General features: G+C 40.0%; 1 protein-coding gene across 4 annotated transcripts in view; it reads left to right on the plus strand.

Moving 5' to 3' along the window:
- plch2a (phospholipase C, eta 2a) overlaps positions 1–14,363 on the plus strand; it is a 120,485-nt gene that overhangs the window by 96,500 nt on the left and 9,622 nt on the right. For 3 of the 4 annotated variants that reach the window (XM_026332129.1, XM_026332130.1, XM_026332132.2), the window contains 14 exons: positions 73–166; positions 530–733; positions 1,717–1,837; positions 3,802–3,973; positions 6,426–6,533; positions 7,796–7,951; positions 9,338–9,436; positions 9,961–10,061; positions 10,469–10,557; positions 10,665–10,850; positions 11,061–11,168; positions 11,444–11,568; positions 12,347–12,431; positions 13,106–13,252. In XM_026332129.1, the coding sequence (XP_026187914.1) occupies positions 73–166; positions 530–733; positions 1,717–1,837; positions 3,802–3,973; positions 6,426–6,533; positions 7,796–7,951; positions 9,338–9,436; positions 9,961–10,061; positions 10,469–10,557; positions 10,665–10,850; positions 11,061–11,168; positions 11,444–11,568; positions 12,347–12,431; positions 13,106–13,252 (1,795 nt within the window). The remainder of the gene's footprint in view (positions 1–72; positions 167–529; positions 734–1,716; positions 1,838–3,801; positions 3,974–6,425; positions 6,534–7,795; positions 7,952–9,337; positions 9,437–9,960; positions 10,062–10,468; positions 10,558–10,664; positions 10,851–11,060; positions 11,169–11,443; positions 11,569–12,346; positions 12,432–13,105; positions 13,253–14,363) is intronic. The other variant, XM_026332131.1, reaches the window with a different exon arrangement.

The following is a 14,363-nucleotide window of genomic DNA, read 5'->3' on the forward strand; positions in this document are numbered from 1 at the left end:
CATCCTCCTTTTCTCCTCATATTCTCTCCATACACAATGTTGCTGTTTGACATGCCTTTCTCTACTTTGTAGATGACCAAGGTGACCAAGGACCATTGCCTGGAGATTATCAGCAAATTTGAGCCGTGCTCTGAGAACCAGAAACAAGGAGTTTTGGGAATTGATGGTGAGCGCAGTTTGACTTCACTTTTTCCTAAATCTCTCTCGTGCTTGGAACTAAACTGGACGTTCTTCGTACTTCTGCTGATGAATACTGTACTTTTCACATGACCCCAGAGGGTTAATAGATTTTTTTCTACTAAGAAATAAGATGACACTGTGCCTGTGTATTCGGTATACATGCACGCCACTGATAGAGGGAGAAATGTTTTGAGAACTAAAACAAAGTATTAAAAGAATATACTGGATGTTCTTTCTAAAAGTGGGGCTCATCTATAAACTTATAAAGCTGCACTTGAGACCATATTTAAGAAAAATAAATAAATCTGTATTAACCCCGCAGTGAAAATTCTGTTTGCTTAACTTCTAGGTTTTACAAATTACATGCGCAGCCCGGCCGGGGACATCTTCAACCCAGAACATTATAACGTGAGCCAGGACATGACCCAGCCGCTGTGCAACTACTTCATCGCCTCCTCACATAACACCTACCTGATGGGGGACCAGCTGATGTCACAGTCCAGAGTGGACATGTATGCCTGGGTGCTGCAGGCTGGCTGTCGCTGTGTAGAAGGTTGGAATAGACATTGAGCATATATGTTGAACATACACTGACACAGACATGCACTGACTTTACATACGCTGACAGGACAGTTTGACATAATTCAACAATCAATGATTAATGTTGTTTTATAAAGCTAGTAGCAGTGCTGATATTTTCGGATTCATGCTGTAGCTCTCTGTGCACAACGGTTTTATGTGAAATAAGAGATTCTAGCTCTAAAACATCCTTTGCTTTACTGTAACACCTCATTGATTGAATCTGTTTCGGTAGTTTGCTGTAGAATGAAGATCTAAAGATCCTAAAACTAGATCTTGGCAGAATTGTTATCAAGAACTTGTGATTTGCATGAAGCTGGAAAGAGTCCTAGTTACTTTATCATTCCTTGATCTGTGGACACGAAAAACTATCCTTGATGGAAGTCTTATGAACCATCTCTTTACCAGAAAGATGAGGTTGGAGAAAAGGACATTTTATGTATCTTCAAAGGTTTCCTCGAATCCTCCCTCCTTCGTCCATCTTATCTGAGCCAGTTGAGATGTTCTGGCATGAGCTGCAGAGAGAATGACCCTTTTTATTTTCTAAATTTTGTGGGAGGACCCATGTATGTTATGGTGAGCAGACGTGGTGGGAGATGCCTGACATTATCTATTGTAAAAAGGTCACCACCCACTGTGGATGGGTAATGCTATCTCAGGCTGAGCAATGAGGTCAGCAGAAGATGAAATGCACTGAGGTTCAGGCCATTTAGACTTAAAATATAGTTCTCAGACAGTTCTCAGGCAACATACAGAAAGACGGTGTTATTCATTTTAATTAGGTTTTGAAAATTTGTTATTAGCATTTTAGCATCTTTGCAGATCTGCCATGGATCAAATGCTGGCTGAATAAAAACACACTGACCACATTTCCTACACGCTGCCAAGTGATTTCAGCTGCTCGCTAAATGTTAAGGCACATTTTTTTTCGATCTTTATTTTTCCGTCTCTGCCCAGTGGACTGCTGGGATGGTCAGGATGGAGAGCCCATCGTCCACCACGGCTACACCCTCACCTCCAAGATCCTCTTCAAAGACGTCATCGAGACCATCAACAAGTACGCCTTCGTCAAGAATGAGTACGTTTATACACACACGCACACACACGTTCACATTTCTCACTGGCTCATATCTTCAGTCAGGCTGAATGTTTTCTGTAATAGATCACTTTTGTCTTTCATTATCTTTTCACCGATTGAAACTGACAGACCATGTGAGCGAGTGTGTGTGTGCACAGCTTTAAGAAGCATGTGGAAAATTCTGTTTGGTGACATGTACAAATTACAGTGTTTATTACACAGGCTGTTGGAAAACCAAGGAGTAAAATGGGAGAAGTGATGCTTGGAACACAGTGTCTCGGTCGGGTGGGTTTAATAGGTTGGAAATCTTTACATTTGGAACATGTTGGTTAGCACAGGCTTTCCCTAATAGGGGCGTTTAGTGATCAGAAATCATTTTCAGTTGATCGTATAGGACAAATCTGGGGGGATGTTGTAGGTGCAAGGCACTTTTACACAGAGGAAGCTTGATGTTTCTGTTCTGGTCATTTCCTCATATTATTTAGTCTTAGTGACTGTTAATGTTACATTATAATGATTCAAACCTAATATTGAAAATGTATTTGTGTCCTTTTTATTTTCTTTAAAAAGGCGCAGCATAGTTTTATTTCAAAATACTCATCACATTAATTCTGATTAATCATGTGACTTGGGGTGACTGGCTGACGCCACCAACATAAAACGTAAACTGTGAGATCCTGTTCATACTTGTGCACATAGAGAAACATAACAGGCAGAGAAACAGAAGCATCCATGCAGACACCCTCCTGCCCCTTACTGAATCTGTATCGGAATGTGATAATCCCATCGACGTGCACAGTCAGGAGGATGCGGAGAGGTCTCTATTTTTAGATTCTGTCTTTTCAAGTAAAATGAAGGAGAAACAGTCGCTTTGTGTGCATTTTCACCCTCTGTGTGTGTTTGTGAATTCATAATTGTGGACACCATATTCCGCATTGGCTGAAATGGATCAGGGTGAAAGGCTGTATTAAACATCAAAGAGCGATCAGATTTTCCAGGTTTCTGAACAAAAACAGGCTCTGCATACGCTACGGGGTAAAAAGCTGGGATGAAACGTTCTCATTTGACTGTAACTGAGAATCATTATAGTCACTACGTTGTGAATGAGTCTCCTGTTTTTTACATGTCAGACGTCAGATAGAAAATGTTGTTTTAAATGTTATACAAGGCAATCTCATCATACATGCTCATTTATTAGATTTTGATGTTGGAGTCAATTTTATTTTTTTTTTTCAAAGATTGTCTTGACCAATATGTCGCAAAGCACTGAAGTGTTGTCTGTTAGACCACAGACGACACAAAGAGGTCATTTGTAGTGTTCTCTGTAAGAGAGCAAGTGGTTGTTCTGCTTATTGTTGTATTATTAGGTACAGTATCTCTGAAAGACCTTTAGAAATCAGTATAAAAGCTTTAAAGCGTAGTGTTGCCGTGAAAACAGTGTTTAGTGTCAGTGGATGTCTTCTTTTATGTTAGATATAATTGTGTAGAAAATGTAGTCAACTGATTCCAGGTTCGTAATAATGACATCTTGTTTTTGAAAATGTCTGTAGATCTGGCAGGTAAGTTATGAATGAATCTACAGTTAGTCCACACTGTCTCCTTGTCATTGTGTAGAGCCAGAGCAGCACTGCAGACTGTTCAGTCAGCTGGAATAACATATCATGTTTATTGTCAAATACGGTTTACTGAACAACACTGAAACGACATCCGCAATAAAAAATGTTTTGCTACTTGTTTTCTTTGAATGTAAAAATGTGTAATGGGGTCTAAATAAAAACTTTACAACTGGATACATTTTTTAAGTAAAGAAAATTAGGTAGCTTCTTGAAAATGGACATTTTAGTGTCATTACTTAGCTGTCTGGTGTATGCTGTGTGTACTCCAGGCCATGAGTGTGTCCTGTTGTCCTCCTCAGCCTTTCTGCCCTCTAACTCCGGGCTGTTGTGTGTGTGATTATGTCCCAGCTACCCAGTCATCCTGTCCTTAGAGAACCACTGCAGTGTTCCTCAGCAAAAGAAGATGGCCCAGTACCTGACTGAGATCTTGGGAGACAAGCTGGACCTCTCCACCGTCAAAGCTGATGAGTCTGGACGGCTGCCATCACCTGAAACGCTTAGGGGCAAGATCCTGGTCAAGGTAAAGTCAGAGTGTGGTTGTATCATAAAGCGCTCAGGAGCACTACTTGGTGCTTGGTGAGAGGAGCTGGTCCTCAGGCAGCTACCCCTACTCGGTTTTATTATCTGCAGTTTAAAGACAGGAGACAGTGGGCTGATCGAAGCAGTGTGGTTAAAACTATGTGTTTAGGACAAGAGAATTAAAAACAAGACTAAGGACCAACGAGGCTTTTGTGTGTAGTAACAGCTTACAGCCGTCTGGTTCATTATGTGGTAACATTAGTCTGTGTTATTATTGAAAAACAATATCCTGAGTCCAGGTGAGTGCAGATAATTGGTTAAGCGTGTTGGTGCTGCAGCTCAGGAGCAGGACTATACTCAGCTTTACTTTATAGCTGAGAAAAGCTCTGCGCTAATAAAAATTTAGACACACTCATTTATGTCACGGTCAGTTGCTTTAAGATCTGTGACACATGCTCAGACCTTTTCTATAGCAAATCAGATTTTATTTATATAGATCAATATCACAAATCTCAAATGTCCATCAAGTGGCTTTGTAATCTGTACAGCATAGGACACCTTCTGTCCTTAGACCCTCAAATCAATTAACTTCACCCAAAAAAACCCTTTAATAACTCATAATCTGCTGAGCTGAACTGAGGCTCCACAGGTTCTGACATGGCAGCAGCAGCTTTATTTACACTAGATTTCATGTTCACAGTGAAATCACTGGGAATAAAGTGGTTGCTTTTAGTACGAGACCAGCATCAAAGTCTAAATATTGTTTCCTTTGGAAAATATTTTTCTCTGCTGTGTCAGCAGAGGCATAACTGCAAGCATTGGAACATGTTTAATCACCTAATAAATACGCACAATTCATTGCACTGAGCCTGTAAATTAATATGTAGACATTTACATTTGCCCCTGTTTTTTTTTTTTTTTTTTCTGAGATGAATCTACCAATATGATAGAAGGGACTGGAATTTAGATTTGAAAACATCCAACAGCACTATCTCTTTTAGAAACAGTGCCATCGTTAGTCCATAGAACATGGTGTCTATTTACGGGCCGACACAAGCAGAGTTCAACCTGGGACATTAGGGCAGAAGGAGGAATGTGATCTTTTTTTTTTTATTATGTTGTTTAATGTTAAATTCCTTTTTCCACTCTCTGCTGAAATAACAAGATACTTCAGCTGAATATCGGTTAATCCTAAGGCAGCAAAAGACCGTTGTATTGTTATATATAATGATATGAAAGCTTCATTGAGCTCACTACTGATCTGCTGGTGTCAGTGTAAGTGTAGTGATCATAAACAGCACAGTAGCTCAATTGGTCACTATTGTGGAATCTGAACTGTTGAAGCTCGTTTCACACGTGGCTCTAATGAACAGCAGTAGGAGAGCATGTTGATGAGCAGCAGCAGGGGAGGGAACAGTATTCAGGTTAATGAGGGTTTATTGATACCAGATGCTTTCCCTGAAGACAAGGCAACTTGCCAGTACCTGGCACTGCTCTGCCAGCTGTTACTGCAGCACCGCTACCCGTGTGTACACTCAGCAGCTTGTCAGCAATGGCAACAGTGTGTAACCTGTGTATATGCAGTTACGCTGCACTTTGGCTTCGTCACCGCCCGGCAGCACTCATGCTGTGCAGCCTCGCTGTGGGTCAGTCATCAGCCACCCAGTGCTGCTGCAGGCTTGTGATTGAGAATGATTGCGAACCACAGGACAAACTACCTCATTGTTAATGAAAAATCCATGGCCCTTTCTGCTACGGCTGAACCTTGTTCATCCTTCACTGTTGAGTCTTCTTTCTCCCTCTTCTTCGCCGTGGAGGCCCGTCAAAAGAATAATGGAAAGTGTAAACGGTTTTGTGAATGGACACGATTCACCCTGGATTTTTCAGATATTAAATCCCTTGCCAGGTTTTGCTGCTCTGCCTTTCAGGAGAGATTGCTAACCCAAGATAATGTCAAGACAACCATGAAAAGACGGTGATTATTATTCGCTTCAGCAAAGGCTGGCTAATTGAACCTGCACAAACATTCACAGTGTTATAAATTGTTTTATACTTTACAACAAAAAAAAAAAAAACAGTTGCATGAGAGAACTGAGGAATGTTTTAATGAATAATTTGAGCAGACAGTAACAGAGTAACAGATCAAACCTTCTGAGGAAATAATAATCCAACATGTCTCATTGGATAATGGTAAATATTAAAATATAGTCCTAATAACATATTTTATCTCATATCTTGTACGTTGTGCCTTGATTATATACAACACAGCGAGGCAACTGAGAGGACTGAGTAGGGCTACTGTGATTACAGTACATGTACAGTGTCTTTAAACCCCATGGCTCCAGAACGCCCCATCTAACTAACTCTTTAGACCCATTAATCAATTAAATGACTGTTGCGGCTGTTTGTTATTACTATGTGAAGCTCTGTTGACGTGTTCGTTTCTCCATCAGGGGAAGAAACTGCCTGCCAACATCGATGAGAATGCAGAGGAGGGAGACGTGTCGGACGAAGACAGCGCTGATGAGATGGAGGACGACTGCAAGCTGATGAACGGAGATGTATGTTTCCTCTTACGCACCACATTTTATCACCAGAGCTACAAAGCAGGATTAGTACGCTTGTGTCCAGCAGATGAAATGTGAACTGTATGTATTTCTATTGTTGATGGTTCCTGTTCAAACTTGAGCAGTGGTGATGGAGTGTTCTTCTCTCCTGCCATGTCCTCGTTCCTGATGTTGATCTCCTGTACTGTCTCTGCTGTTTGCTTCTTTCTCTCTACTGCTCTTCTCTCATCCTCATCATCTTCTTCTTCTCGCCAAATGTCTTCTTCCAAAGTGGAAGGTACTGTATAAAAACCTCGATGTCAACCATGTCAGAAACGTCACCCGGTCATGTGCCATGTTTTCCCACCGTGTCTGTGACAGGTTAAAGTGACAGAGCTAATTTTAAAAGAAAAAAGGGGTCACACCAGATATGGGTTTGATTTGAGGGTTTTCTTTTCCCGCATGATTGTTTGATAAATATAAAATATTCATGTCATTATTTTTGAAGGCATTCTCACTTTTAATGCCTTCAACTTTTGCATGGGACTGTATTTCTGTCAGGGTGGAAAAACCTCTGGAACAACATGGTTTCCTGTTTGCAAAAATTCTAAAATACTATGGGTTGTACTACTAAATATTATATGGAGTATAATATTTACCAGCACACAGGAAAAAAAACCCCTTCATGGAGAGGTCTGGTTACAGACTGAGGAGGATTATGTAGACACTCTGCCACCATGTGGCTGAACTGAGCATGTACACACAGTCTGAGCAACGGTTTCTCAAAAGGACGTTGACTTTTTATTTCCACATCATCTGTATGAAGGAGGCCCCACATTCTCAGTCATGCTCACACATCTGGAGATGCTTATGTTCCTATCCAGTCCATTCATCAGCCGCTCTCAGGGGTTTACTTTATATAACATAATGTATTGCTTCATCTTTGCTCCTTTTAAAATGTGAGTTCTTGCAGGATATTGCATAACATAGTATTCTTCTTAGATCAGGATAACTTTATTCTACAATAGATAAATCTGATAAATCGAGTTGACTTAAAGGTTAACAGAAATCTCGAAAAACTAGAAACAATTATTCTCCTACAGTAAATTTCTAGTTGGACTAAACAGCCTTTCTGAGTTCAGTCCAACTCATATAAAATATCTTCAGTCATGGAGCACAGATGTAAACTGCATCATATATAAAACATGATTTCCGCTCTTGTATCGCATGATAATGCGTCATCGTTATAATTCTCTGTGGAACTGTTCCTCCTCCAGACATCACCCAACAGGAAGCAGGTGGAGAACATGGCCAAGAAAAAGCTGGACAACCTGATGAAGGAGTCCAAGATCCGAGACAGAGAGGATCCGGACAGCTTCACAATTGCAGGTCTTCCTCCTGCTGGAAAGCCCACAGACAAAACTGGCTCTAAGGTAAACACAGACAGAGTCCAAAGATCCCATCTGATGTTTCAGATTGATATTATTATCTACGATCCCCACTTACTAAAAATAAACACCACAGCCACACAGATTAAACACACAGAATGCAGATGCAGACAGAATAGGGTTGTCACGATGTTTGAGGTTAGACACAAACCTGTTGGTTAGAATTTACTGAGCTGCATTCAAACAGGGCAGCAGTACTTGCAAATGGAGTACATTTTTAAAGGACTGCAAAGAAATTTGTTAAAGAGCAATTCAAATTTCAAGTATTTTTTTATTTTCTGGTGCTTTGGTTTCATGTTACAAGCACCTGGTTAAAAGTGATAACGTGAAAACCACTTTCACACGCTTCCTCCTAAAATCGTTGTGTAGAAAAGATTGAAACTGGATTTTGATTGGACAGATGCCAGTTTACATCCCAGAGCCAGCTCTGATAAAGAATCAGAAATACACTTGATGTTAACAGTTTCTTGAGAAAGCACTGAACACTAACTACAAAAATAGAGCTGCAACCAGGGGGTATACTGTACTTGCATATAATTATATTATTTCGAGGAAAACAGATCTCTCCATAAACTTGACCAGTCACCCGATAAAACCTGCATCTGCTCCTCTGTCCATCTGTTCATTTAACCATTGGATCAGATCAGGCTTCTCTTCAGTATCAGCAATAATCAAATGAAGTTTTAAACCAACCTTTCTGGTTCACCTGGTTTATATTTAGACCCCTTTAGATACAAACCATAATTTGTTTCCATGGTTTACATATGTTGTTTTGTATATTTTGTAGCTGCAGTATGAGTGTAGATGCAAACACAGACGAAATGAATGAAACAGGCAGATACAGACAGAAGCTTTGTGTCACACCTCTAACACACACTGTGGCTAGAGCAGCTTGAAATATTGGGTTTCCTGTGGTGTGAATGAAAAATGAAATGTTTCTCTTCGAATCCATTCTAATTATTCCCAGTAGTCAGCCTGTTAGCATGGAAATAACTCTTTCACAATGAAATCAAATGTTTGACATGCAATCAGAATCCTGTCTTGGGTGTCTTGGAATTTTCATATTTTTAATGACTACTCATGTGTTTTTAATTTATGTTGAGTGGTGACACTTTAACAGTCTTCCATATTTAACTGAACGTCTAAGTCATGTGTATAGTGAAGTGATTTCCGTCAGAAAGCAATGAGTTTGAATTTATTTGTTTAAATGCTCCCAAACAAATCCTGCAAATAACTTGTCAGTCCAAGTGATAGAAATGTGACATAAACATTAGCTCGGGGAAGAAGTGCTCAGTGTTTTTCTTGTTCTCAGTTAACAAAGCTGGAAAATCTTTTCTTACAAAACGTTCTACATTTCTTCTCTGCTGTCAGGGTAAAAGTGATGATGGGACAGACACAGCAGATGAGGCTAATCCCAGCAGCAACAAACGAACCAGCCGCTCCTTCATAGGGAGCTTCTCTAAACGCAAGGTTGGTCTTTTTATTGTTTTCCTCTTTACTATGCCTTTAGGTTTTAATATCTGTTTTCTGCATTATACTCTTAATCTTAGTATTTACGTGACTTTCCACAAAGCACAGGTAAGTATTTTTGGTTTTAGAACTAAAAGTAAATGGTCGACCTCTTTGTTATCCAAGTCATTTTCAGATAAAAATTCTTTTGCATATTTAATTAACTGAATACCCAGATGTATTGTTTCAAATATAAATAACAAACATGAATAGCTCATTTTGGATTTTTAATTCATCAACAATAACAATAATTGAAAAGTCCTGCTATAACTCAGTCTGTATTCTCATTATAATTCACAGAAGAAGATTAACACACTCAAGGAAAAAGATCTGATTTCTTGATCAGCTTTTCAAATAGATACAGGCTATTTTACTTTTTCAAATTGGATTATACCAATTCCTTTTCTTCTTCTCTTGAAGCCTGCTACACATGAAGAATACTGTCACCAATATTCTTTGGTCTCACTTGTTCATACCTTCTGCAGAAAAAGACGTCCAAGCTGAAGAAGACGTCAAGCTTTGAAGACACAGACACAGACCAGGAGAGCACAAGTAGCACCTCCCGTGCCCCCTTACACCATAGCAAGTATGCTGCACACACGCACATGCACACACACACACACACACACACACACACACACGCACTCACCATATACATTGTTGCTCTCCCTACAGATGTTTTTTTAACATAGGATAATAATTTGTCATTAGCTTTGATATAAATTGTTATTCTCATCCAGACTGTCACAGCAGTATAAAAACTGAATGTTCAAACTCATATTTCAGGGTTAAAAACCAACACAAAAAGTAATAACATTTCTGTTTAATCTCTAGTGTAACGTATGAGTACCACTGCACTTTAGTGTGTAGTACTGATTCAATTTACATACATATATCCCTTATATATGTAAATGTTCGGCCAACCCTGACCAAATGATAAAATACATTATATGTGCGTATGCTTGTGACCCTTGACCTTTGTTGTCTTCTCAGGAAGAAGAAGACCATGAAGTTATCCAGAGCTCTGTCTGATTTGGTCAAATACACTCGGTCTGTGGGCCTCTATGATGTCGAGGCACAAGGTGAGCAGCTTCATCCAGAGAAATGGGCACTGAGTCTTAATTATATGAAGAAGTGGAGGTTTATGAGCCTGCTGTAGAAAACAGAGATGTCTTTGTATTGTCCCCAGCAGCTAACTGTAGCTGGCAGGTGTCATCGCTCAGCGAGACCAAAGCCCACCAGGTGATGCAGCAGAAAGCTTTTGCCTTTATCTTCTTCAACCAGAGACAGCTCTCCCGCATCTACCCTTCGTCTTATCGCGTGGACTCGTCCAACTTCAACCCTCAGCCCTTCTGGAACGCCGGCTGCCAGCTTGGTATGAACCAAACACATCTCAGTGTAATGAAAATAATCAACCAGCTGATTTGAACTGATTTGCCAAGCTGCTGTGGGAATTATTAATCATGCCCCTTTGTCAAGACTTAGCCAAGACCTTTTGCTCTTACCACAGTAGTTGTAAAGTTGTCAGTTAAAGTAAAACATGTGATCTGCTGACAATAATGACGTGAACTGCTTTGGATTTTAGTTGCGCTCAACTACCAGTCAGAGGGCCGGGTCCTCCAGCTCAACAGAGCCAAGTTCTACAGCAACGGCAACTGTGGCTACATCCTCAAGCCTGCCTGCATGTGTGAAGGTCAGCATGGGATTTATAGTGTGAAAAAATCACCACTATGTTGACGAGCTGTCTAAATATGCTTTTTTTTTTTCTAGTTTGGTTTAGATGTTGCTTTAAAAGCCGTTCTACATATTTGACAAGCAAAACACTGAAGACGTGTTCTGTTTTAATATTATCACAGTGATTGGCAGTGGAAATTTTTGATTAAAAATGGTTGTTTGTGGAATTTCCAGATTAAGTTTGAAAGTGAAGGAAGATAGATAAACATTGTACTTCCCTTCTACCCATTGCAGGTGCCTTTAACCCCAACCTGGAGGACCCGCTGCCTGGTCAGATGAAGAAACAGCTGGTGCTGAAAATCATCAGTGGACAACAGCTGCCCAAACCCAAGGACTCTATGTTAGGGGACAGAGGAGAGGTAGGAGACAAACATGTAGTTGTGTCTTTTCAATATAATTTAACGTACTATTACACATTCTAATTCAATTAACACACTAATATACATTCCAAAAACAAAACCTATCAATAGACACGTTGTAATGTGTTCTGCTTTTATCTGATTTTAGTTGTTGTCATGCAGCTTGTGTTTGTTAAATGTTTGCTACACAAACACCTTGTATTTTGTCATAGTGGTAATAGTAATAATAAGTAACATCACATCTGTTACCAAACTGTTTTACGCACCACTTCTCACTTATTAAATACACTCTGTATTATAGATGGCTGCTGTGTGAATTCACCTCAGCACTCATAGAATAAACAGAACCTTTCCAAAAGTTCATTAAAATAACAGATGTTCCCAAAAGGAGCTGTGAGAAGTCTGGTAATTGTCCTTATATTCTTTTACTCCACTCAGCATTGGTTGGGTCTACAAGTTTGACAAGAAAAAGAATCTGAGGGTATGGAGTTAGAAAGAAGTGGGTTTCCCTAACCTATGTAGCACACTCCTCACTCCCCTCACCTCTGCCTGAGACCAGAGGCTCCAGACTAACACTAGCAATGTAGTAGTGCAGTGATAAATACTCTGCAACACTCTGCAGGGGAAACAGAACCAGGTTTACAGCAAGTTTCTTCAGGGACATAGTAGTGTGTGAACTTCACACCATCACTGAATGGCAGATGTTATTTTCAGCCAAACTCCAGCGTAACCAGGAATGGGATGTGACTACATAACAATAAGTGGTTCTTTCTGTCAGATCATTGATCCCTTCGTGGAGGTGGAGATCATCGGCCTCCCAGTGGACTGCAGCAAAGAGCAGACCAGAGTAGTAGATGATAACGGTGAGTCAACCGAGAATTATTCGGGTTCTGCCTGCCTGTTACCAGAAAACTGTCTTGTATTAACTGATGAATAGTGATTTAAAACTATTGTAGATTACTAACTTGAATAACAAGTTAGTAATCCAGCTATCTGAAAGTCCTATATGCCTATGGATACCTTGGGTCTCTGACTCCTGCCTGTGCCTCAATCCTGGTTTCTGTGACCTGAGCCACACATGATGTCCTGGTGTTTGCCTCAGCTGTTGTGGTTTGTCTTTAACATGTGATTAATGCATTCATAGGCTCTGGAGCACTGCATTGGTTGAATTTTTGTGTGTGGGAGAAGGGGGAGAGAAAGCTGTCTGTATGGGTTCTGATCTATAAATGATGAGCTCAGCTTGAAGAGACATGCATAGGCAGCACCTCTCACTTGGCTCAGAAAGACACACACACTCAGACCCTGAATAATTGATCAGGGCTGAGCTCGATCTCTGACTCTGCTCTGTACGTCCACTCTTGCAGTCCTCTGTCTCCCCTCTTTATTTAATTTGATTAATTTCTCCACTTTTCTGTTTGTCGCACTGATTATCCTGTCATCTCTCAATTTTCCCTCTTTCTTCATCACCCTTCACCGACAACTACTCTGTCCTCTGCCTCCACCCCTGCCTGCAACATCTCTTGGGACGGTCCCACAGGGTTCAACCCGATGTGGGAGGAGACTCTGGTGTTCACAGTCCACATGCCGGAGCTGGCCCTGGTGCGTTTCCTCGTGTGGGATCATGACCCTATTGGCCAGGACTTCATCGGGCAGCGCACCATCGCATTCAACAGCATGATGCCAGGTAAGACACGGTCAAGTACTGGCTTTTAGATGAAGCTGATCGACACACCCTATCTTGTCCACATCTTCCTCAGATTATGTTTCAGTGGTGACCTCTAAAATCGCTGTTTTTGTGTTTCGTTTCTCATGCTGTGGTGATAGAATTTCCAGAGATACATAAATTTGGTTTGCTAAGAGTATATTAGCCTGTGTATTCAGGCATGCAACTGTTGTTGCCTTTATCTCATGATCCAGTATATTTATTTTATGATTGATTAGTATTACACTGTTTCAATATGAGGAAATCTTTTGGCCCACTAATGTTGTGTTGGCATATTCTATCATTAACATTTTGAATTTTTTTTTCATTTGCATTTCAAAAAATGGAGTAAGATGATGTCTAATGTCAGTATATTAAGTGTACAGCTGGAGTGAGGATGTGGTCAGCCTACCTCTGGCTCTGTCTGAAGTTAAGAAATATAGTTAGCATTAAAATGTCCATATTAGCGATGCCCCAAACCTAAGGATCTAAGGATCATTGGACAGGTTCCATTAACTTGGATGTGTTGGTAGCAGCTATGTCATATAGGTTAATATAAGTTTTGGATTTGTATTCTTTCTCGCATTATCAAAGCACTTGAACTAAGGCTAAAGAAATATAAGACTCAAAGGGATAAATCAACATTTTTTGAGGGGGAATTACTGTAAGTCTGTGAAGGTCACCAGAATGCCTGTTTATTGTTTATTAGCTAAATAATATGTAAAGTGTTAGAATGAATGCAGAGCAGAAGGCATGTGTCATAGGGATATATCACATCCCTGATATATCAGGGATATTTTTTTCATTTATATTCAAGAGAAAGTTTTTAGTCATACAAGAAAGGCTTTTTCATTAGGATGAATGCAAACAGAGAGCTAAGTGTCGTCTGCGTACAAGTGGACATTTCTACTTAACATGGAATTTGAAAACAAAGAAGTGTCAAATCAACAAAATAGTACTGGGCCATATACCAAGCTGTGAGGGACATCAAATGTTACAGTGATAAGATTACCTTCTATAGACACCTCTTTGTTAGAAAGGCTAAACAATACACAATACAGAAATAGTTAAACAAATTAATAGTTAAATCAAT

Source organism: Mastacembelus armatus, chromosome 7 (assembly GCF_900324485.2).
Source record: "Mastacembelus armatus chromosome 7, fMasArm1.2, whole genome shotgun sequence".
Classification (NCBI taxonomy): Eukaryota; Metazoa; Chordata; class Actinopteri; order Synbranchiformes; family Mastacembelidae; genus Mastacembelus; species Mastacembelus armatus.